Here is an 8,494-nt window from a genome sequence, read left to right on the forward strand (position 1 = left end):
ACAGCCAGTGTCAGCAGCCTGAGCACCAGTGTTCAGAAAGGTTCCAGGTGATGTTTTTCCCACACAAAATGAAGACACTTTATTCCTGGTTTGTGGGCATAGATTTTGTTTTTGTCACTTAATATAATCACACTTTTACAAATATTCTTTGTAATGAGTTTGTTCCTCTCATTTCTTAGTTTATTTACTTCAGTTTCTGTTTTTTTATTATCTGCTGTTGTGAGGTCATTTAGGTATGATCACAAGGTGATTCTTGTGGCGAACATGGGCTGAGAACCACTGGTTAGAAGTAGCAGTGGAATAAGACAAACAAGCCAGGGGCCTGTTTTCTGGGAAATGTGCAGAAGGAAGCCCTTGGAGGCAGGTAGCCCCCTGGTGGAGGAGACAGGAAACACAAAGGGCCCAGCCCTGTGGGAGCTGTCCCCAGCCCACCTTGGCCTTCTGTGCTCCGTGCCACCCCTCACCTCCAGGAGACACTGCTGGGCCTCCTGAGCCTGTTGCAGCCGCAGCCTCCTCCATGCTGCTGCCGCCTGCAGGCGCTCCATGGCTTTCTCCAGCTGCTGCACCCGGGCAGCCACCTCTTGGGTGGCAAAGTGTCCAGCTCGCACCAACTTGTGCCCTGTGCCCACCACTGCCCGGATCAGAGCCTCGTGGCCACTCATCTCACTCTCCAAGTTCTGTGGAGTAGGGGGAAGGAGGACGGGGATGCTACTGGGCAAGCAGGGGTTCCCAGGATTGTGCCTGAAGCCTCAGGGGACCTATTCCCATGATCCCTAAAGAACCCAAGGTTCCCCCAAAGCCAGAGAGTCTTGCTCCCAAGAAATTCCCTGTCCCCATGACTCCCAAAGAACCCAGGGTTCCCCCAAATCCATTGTCTTAGCCAGGCTATAGTGTCATTTATTGGCTGAGGAGCATTGCTTGCTTCCAGGGGCTGACCTCATCCCCTCCCAGGGTGGGCCCACACCTGGTGCTTCTCCTGCAGCTGCTGGACAGCACTCAGACTCTGGCCACAGTCCTGGGAGGTGGCCAGGGGCAGCTTCTCCTGCACCCAGGCCATCTCCTCATCTGCGTCCCTGAAGAACTGCAAGAGGAGGCTCCGGGCCTCCAGGGCTGTCCTACGCTCCTGCAGCAGCTCCCGCAGGCTCAGGAACCTGCAGTGGAGGGGGCCGAGGGAAGCAGGGCACACATTTGTCAGCATTAGGACTAGACAGTGACAGAGCTTGCCCATGCTGTGCCCTGCATGGTGGGTAAGGGAAGAGGTGAGAAGAGCTAGGGGACAGGGAATAGAGGGTAAGGAGGGTGCAAACAGAAGCTGGGCACAGACAGGTCTACCTCCGCTGCAGCCGCCGGGCCTGCTCATCTGAGTCTTGGGTGAGGCAGTGGCCTTCCTGTACCAAGGCCTGTGCCCGCCTGGCCTGCCTGTCCACTGCTGCCTCCAGCTCCCCCTGCGCTTCCAGGAGCTCATCCATCTCAGGCAGGGCCTGGTCTCTGACAGGGACTCTCAGCTCGACCTCCACAGGCTCCAGCCAGCTCTCCATTTCCTCCAAGCCCCTCCGCAGATACAGTGCCTGGGGCAGAAAGTGAGGTGGGCACCAACAGGGAGGCCTGGAACCCCATCCAGCTACCCTGGGCCTACACAGCCTCACCTTGCAGGCCTCCTGCAGCTTGGCCGCCTTCCTCTGGCAATTGGCCTGCAGCTCACCCCAGATCCCTCTCAGCTCCTGCAGCCGCTCCTGGATGGTCTCTGAAGCTGGGTGGCCCCACTGCAGCAGCCTCTGCCCCTCCTGCAGCCATGACATAGCCCATCCCTTATGCCCTCAGGACTGCAGGGCACCCATGTTGACTGTGACCACCAGCACCACAGCTGCAGTTTCTTTGTGTTAGCTGTGTGATCTTGGGCAAGTTTCTCAATCTCTCTGAACCTCATTTTCCTCATCCATATAATAGAGATAAGACTGATTTTTTTGTTTAAATGAGATAAGCAGTATGAAGTACTTAGCAGGGCACTTTACATCAGGGGAGCCAGCCAGGGGTTAGGACATGCCTTCACAGGTGGAAAAGGGAATGCTAAGAAATACTGTTTTCACTCCTTCGCCCACAGGACTGCTGGCTGTGCCCCAGTTGCATCAAAGTATTATCTTTAAAATTATTGGAAATGAGCCACGTGTAGAGAGGGTAACCTGGGGAGCAATGGCTTCTCACTACACCTGCAGTGCTTAGCACGGTGTCTGCACCCACAAAGCACTCAGTAAACATCGCCACCTGTTACTGTGGCTCAGACACAGCTGCTGGGGCTCTGTGGAGTCATCCCATCCATGCTCTGGCCTGCAAGGCACCCTGTGGCCCTCTAGCCCCACAGCCCTCACCATATGGAGCTCCTGTTGCTGGTGCACGCTCGCATCCAGCTCCACCTGGAAACTCTGCTGCTTCCGCAACTGCGCCTGCAGCATGGCTGGGTCCTGCCAACCCTCTTCCAAGGCCACCAGGTTCTTCTCCCTCAGCCACATGGCCACCTGAGCATATGGGGAAGACCAAGCTCTGCTGCCTAAAGCTCTCCCTTCCCCCTGCCCCTTGGGGTGCCCCAGAGGGAGGTGGCCTTTCCCTGGAGCACCTTCTTCCCTCTAACATAGCCACTCCCCATCCCAAGCAAGAATAACCTCAGTGGCATCCCGCAGGAAATTCTGCAGCTGCTGCAGCTCCTCCAGCTGGCGGCGGTGGGTGCTGGCCTGCCCCAGGAACGCCTCTTTCCTACAGGAAGGAGAGTCTCGTGGGTTCTCAGGTCTGCTCACAGGACTTGGAGCTGCTGCAGGGGCACGTGGGTTCCTTGGCCCTTCTGGCCTAGGACAGTTTTCCTTCCTTATCAATACCCTCTGAGTCTGGGGTTTCTTTTGAAATAAAGACACATTGTATTTCCCCTCTTTATTGTTATCTGTTGGGGCTGAATTGTGTCCCCCCAAGTTCTTATGTTAAAGTCTTAATCCTGGCACTTCAGAATGTCAGTGTTTGGAGACAGGGTCTTTAAAGAGGTGATTATGTTAACATGAGGTTGTAGGGGCAGGCCCTACTTCAATATGGCAGGGAGGAGAGGGGGTTAGGACACGGATGTAGCCCAGAGGGAAGACTGAGTACAGATGGAGGGTGAAGGCAGCCATCCGTGAGGCAGAGAGAAGCCTCCAGAAGAAGCCAACCTATGAACACCTTGATCTTGGACTTCCAGTCCCCAGGATTGTGAGGAAAAAAACATCTGTTGTTTATACCACTCAGTCTGTGGCATTTTGTGAAAGCAGTCCAAGCAGGCTAAGACAGTGCCTAAGCCACAGTTTTGATCATGCATTGCTATCAGTAAGAATTTAAGGCAAGGTCTTAAATATATAATATCTAACATTTATTTAATATTTAACTAGTATATTTACAATATATTTAATATATTATTAGCCAATTCATATATGTACTTTTGTACCAGCTTATTAAATGTATTGCCATATACACAGAAATAGAAATGAGATCCATAAACTAAATAGGAAAAGAAGCTCTGATTTGCCTTGCCCCAGGTCCATGCACACCTTCCTACCAGCATGTGAGCGTGAGCCTTGCTGCCAAATGGTATGGCAGATAGAGGTGCAGAGAGACTCAGCTGAACAGAAACACCCCGCTAGAGGATGGCAGAACCCCAGAAGGGGAGAGGGTTGGTGTGGTGCTGTGCTGAGGCAGTTGGGCCTGCCAGGACCCACCTAAGGTGACTGGGGGGAGTGACAGAGACCAGCAAACCTTTGTTCACCATCTGTCAATCTGAAGACCTCACACAAGTATCCCAGTAAGGTCCACTTGCAAGAATGGAGAGGGGATGGCCCCAGCCCTGCCAGGATATCAGCAAAAGCAGTCACAAAATCTGTGAGTGCTAGGAGGCTCTCTGGGAAGGATGGAGCTTCCCACCAGTCTGGGCTGTGGCTTTTGGCCATATATGTCTAAAAGTCTGAAGAGGTGGACCAGGATGATGAACCAGATGAGGTTTTACGAGGAAAAGGGCAGAGCCTGGTGTCACTTAGGCTGTGTGGGTCGTGGGCATCTGTGGCTGACTTCAGTTGAACAGGTGTGCAGCCTGTCCACAAGGGGCCAGCGCCATGCTAAGAAATCAGGGCATTCCTGTCCTTAGCCCTAAGCAGAAGCTCTTATGCTCTGCTGCAGGCCCAAGGCCTAGCTCCCGTGAGAGGAATTTGCCACTAGTGGGCAGCAGAGGAACTTGGGACTATGACCCTGGCTGTTTAATGGGTAGTTTCCATTTCCTTTCTTAGTGCCCTAGCATAAGCTGCTTTGTAAAACTCTCCCTTATCTCAGCTGAATGAAGAAGGAGGTAGGATTTTCCATGTGTTGTCTGAGGTCCTTGACAGGCTGACACACCACAGGGCCAGGAGCAGTGGGCACCCCTGTGATCTGACCTCATTCCTTGGTGAAGGCTGGTGAACCTAGACCTAGTAGTGGAAGGGCAGGAAGGGAACAGCAGAGATGCCAGATGCCTATGCCAGCCCACCCACAGTTCCCATCACTTCAGAGCCAGAGGTACCTGAGGAGCATGGCTTGGAATCTTCCCAGGGCATGTGGGGCCTCAGGGTGTCCACATTGGTGTAAGCTGTGGGCTTTGGCCTCTAGGATGCTGATCTGTTCCACCTGTGCCTCCAGGTCCTGCTCAAGCATCTTGTGCTTCCAAAGTAGGGTCTCCACATTGGCTGAGGGGTCCTGGTGGGAGCGGAGAACTCGGCACTTTCTGTGGGGCTGCCCCTCCCCAGTCTAAGCTATCTGCTGCTTTCCCTCCTAGAGCCTTCCTACTAAACACTCATCCTAAAGCCAAATGCATCTCTAGAATCCCTCAAGGCTGTTTCTGGCTTTACAGTAGTGATTCTCAAGCAGGGGAAGTACTGGGGAGAAGGGTCAAATGTCAGAGGGCAGGCTAAGCTCTTCCATGTAACATGAGTGCTCTTGACTCTGTACCCCCAATAAGACTATTTTAGCCCTAATCAAACTCTCAGGTCTCCCACAAGTTACTTATCTGCCACAGGGCTGGAATGGTGGTGGGAGCAGTGGACCGCTGGGTATGTGGGAAGTGAGGAGAGCAGGGGTGAGAAGGGACAAGAGTGGCCAGAGCCTCACAGTTACTCTGAGTCCCATGGCATTCCCCATGGGCCTGCCCCTAAATACATGAAAACTGCTCAAAGATCCATGCGGCCAAAGGTAGGGGAGATGCCACACAGGGGAGAAGCCCTGGCTGGGGAGCTCAGTTAGCACTGATGGATCCTATCCCAGATGCTGTTCTTGTAAATCCTCCCCTCTCCTGATGGGCACCTACCCCCAGACCCTTGCTGGCCAGGGAGGCTTCCTTGCTGCGTAGCCAACGTTCCATCTCCTCCACAGAGTTCAGAAACAGCTGGAGAGAAAGGCAAAGGCAAGAGAAAGTTGGCAGATGGTCCAGGCCCTGCAAGTGGAAGGACTCACTCTGTGGCCCAGATTGGGGAACAAGGACCCGGGGACCTGGTTCCATGGAATGGGTCCACAGGAGCCCCACTGGCCTTAACCTTGACAGGTGGGTGGGATGGAGGCTGGGGTGGGACTGTGCCTGCCTGTAGCTCCAGGGCCTGCTGCAGCTGCTGCTGATGCTCCTGCCAGGCCCCCTGCAGGCTGCTCTGCTCCTGTTCTAGACTAGCCAGGGCCTGGCGAATGTCAGGAGTGGGCAGGCTACCAGCTACCAGCAGGTGCTGCCCAGTGCTTTGGGCCAGGCTGACGCTGTCTGTCCAGGAGTCCAGCTCAGCCTGGAACAAGGCTGGGCTCAGATCCCCAGAGGGGATAGATGTTAGAGGAGAAAGGCTGGGCAAGGGGCCCAGAAAGGGTCTGAGAGCAAGTGGGGAGCAAAGGAGGGAGGGGCATGAGGCGGCAAAGTCTCCGGGTCCCCAGCCTTACCTTGTGCTCCTGGTGCTCCTCTAACATGTGTTGTGCTTCTGCAGGACTGCAGGGAGTGCCACGCGTGTCCATCTCGGCCTGTAGCCTGCGGGCCTGGAGCAGCAATTCCTGCAGTGTTGCCTGGAGTTTCTGAGCTCGGTACGAGGCATTCAGCGACTCCCTCCTGCCACAGGGCTCATCAGCTAGTCCCAGGGCCACAAACCCCTTTCTCCCAGGCCCATCAGTATCTCCTGTCCCCTAATTTCCACAGCTATGTAAGGACCCAGGGGGTGGGAATTAATGGGGTCCAGCTATGTGAAGGAAGAAAGCAGCAGCTTAACGAAAACAGGCCAAAGGGAAGTATGGGGCTGAGATGCCGAGGGCACAGGTCAGCGTGGGAGCAAGGCCGGGGCTCCATACCACTTCTGCATCCCACTCTGGAGTTGCCTCCAGCTGTCCATCATCTTCTGCTGTTTGTGACTGAGGCTGTGGGCTGCCCCCAGGCTCCTCTGGCAGAGGCGGCCTACCTCACGCTCCAGGAACTGTGTGGAAACTAGGGTCAGAGGCTGGGGCAGGGAGGCCCTGGCTGCAGGGGGCCTTGGTATGTGTCTCTCAAGGTCCCGAAGGCTCTCCTCCCTGCGTCTGCCCAGGGTCCTGCACAGGAGCCTAGGCCCCCCACCCCCACCCAACTGCGCACCTCCACCCAACTGCGCACCTCCACCTGGGCCTGGGTGGGGCCCAGCTCCTGCTCCAGCAGTTCGTGCCTCCGCAATAGCCTCTGCACGCTCTCTAGGTCCTCCCCACGGTCCAGGGCCTGGGTCAGGGCACCCTGAGAAGTGGAGAGTGGGCCTCTCCTTCAGCTCCTCCCTCATGCAGAAGGCCTGCCCACCCTGGGATCTGTGAGGGGAAAGGGAGTCCCCAGCACTGTCCCCTTCCTGCTGCCCTCGGTGGGGCCCGAGCAGGGCTTTGGCCTTGACTAGAGATAAAAGAGGGTGACTCAGAGACTTTGGGTTTGGAGTTTCCTCGGAGGTAACAGCCTTATCTGTGTGGTGTCTACTCCTTTGACTCCCATCCTTTTAGGAGAACTCAGAAGAAAAAGGAACAAGCGTGGAAGGACAGGGCCTGGGCTGGCGGTCTGAGGGCAGGAGCCCAAGGAAAACAGCTAGGCACTCCGTGAGCCTCACTTAGCACTCCCATAGTGTTCTGACTTCTCCACTTCTGCCTTTGCCAGAACTTAGCCCATGTTTCTCTGTGGCTGCTGACATAATCCCGGGGCAAACCTCCTGTGGGTCTGGAAGGGATGGGAGGAAACAGAAGGTGTGCTCTGGCTTATCTGGGGACCAGGGTCTGGGGGAGAAAGGAACCAGGTGGGTCTGCCTCTGAGCCTGTAACGGATGTGTCTGTGGTTCGGAGTGGATCCCAACCTGTCAGATGCCCTCGGTGGACCTCTGATGAAATCTCCAAGCACACAGCCAAACAGGAAGAGGGGTGGGGCAAGACAGGTGGGAGGCTCTCTGCCTAGACCATTCCTAGGACCCCTTCCTGCTGCTCACCTTCTCCCTGATCTGCTCTGTGACCTCGTCTAGCTCTCGGGACAACGTATGTATCTCCAGAGCCTCTTCCAGCTGCTGCTGGTACCGGAGCAGGTTGCCACGGAAACTCGCCCACCTGGCCAAGGGGGTGGCGTGTAACATGGTGTCTGAGGTGGCTGTCCCCACAACCCTGGCCCCACAGCCTTCCCCAGTCTGGGACTGGCCTGCTGTTGAGCTGGCTTTGCCGCTGGAAGATAGTCTTGACTTCCTCAGGGTCCTGGTTCTTGAGCTGCAGTGACAGGTCATTGATCCTCCTGATGTAGGCATCACATGCCATGTCCTACAGGGGAGGTGCAGGGGAGGGCACTGATACCACCACTCAGAGCACCCTGGGAAGTGCTGGTACTCGGGGCATCTGTCTGTGTGCCCCAGCATGTCTGGGCAGAGGGAGGCAGGTACTTCTCCTGCTGTGGCAGTCCCCAAGATACCCATCCCAGGTACAGTAGCAAGGTGAGCCTGTTGCCTCAGGGTCATCTATAAAGCTAGAAAATGTGCTCCCTGGTTGGGAACCAGGTAGGAAGGGAAGGGTGGGCTTGCTCATTACAAAAGCTTTTAATCTGTGGCTTCTCATGATACGGAGAGCAAAGGGAAGGGTGGGATGACATGGTAAACTCCAGCCTCCTGGGCTTTGTATGTTCTCCCCTGAGGGACACACTGAAGACTCACCTGGGCTGGGGCTAGTGTGGCTTGGACATGGGGTGAGGCTTACAGGCACACAGGGAAGGGACCCTTACAGAGTAGGATTGCAGGCTTCCTGCTCCTGCATTCCTGCATTTATAGAGATTGTTTAAATTTCCAAACACTTTCTCGCCTCCCATATGAGGTAGGAAGTAAAGGGTCTGTCTCTCTCTCTTTTTTTTTTTTTTTGAGACAGAACCTCAAGCTGTTGCCCTGGGTAGTGTGCCGTGGCCTCACAGCTCACAGCAACCTCTATCTCCTGGGCTCTAGCGATTCTCCTGCCTCCACCTCCCAAG

At 55.3% G+C, this 8,494-nt stretch overlaps 1 protein-coding gene across 1 annotated transcript in view; it reads right to left on the reverse strand.

The window, feature by feature from the left end:
• Positions 1–8,494, reverse strand: part of SPTBN5 (spectrin beta, non-erythrocytic 5) — a 46,160-nt gene that overhangs the window by 8,200 nt on the left and 29,466 nt on the right. The window contains 14 exon segments of the mRNA XM_012806311.1: positions 465–677; positions 965–1,151; positions 1,333–1,568; positions 1,647–1,784; positions 2,367–2,513; positions 2,658–2,748; positions 4,562–4,734; positions 5,342–5,419; positions 5,613–5,801; positions 5,950–6,112; positions 6,349–6,470; positions 6,644–6,757; positions 7,482–7,596; positions 7,685–7,800. Of these exon segments, the coding sequence (XP_012661765.1) occupies positions 465–677; positions 965–1,151; positions 1,333–1,568; positions 1,647–1,784; positions 2,367–2,513; positions 2,658–2,748; positions 4,562–4,734; positions 5,342–5,419; positions 5,613–5,801; positions 5,950–6,112; positions 6,349–6,470; positions 6,644–6,757; positions 7,482–7,596; positions 7,685–7,800 (2,082 nt within the window).

Source organism: Otolemur garnettii, unplaced genomic scaffold (assembly GCF_000181295.1).
Source record: "Otolemur garnettii isolate 467f Iridium unplaced genomic scaffold, OtoGar3 scaffold00050, whole genome shotgun sequence".
Taxonomy (NCBI): Eukaryota; Metazoa; Chordata; class Mammalia; order Primates; family Galagidae; genus Otolemur; species Otolemur garnettii.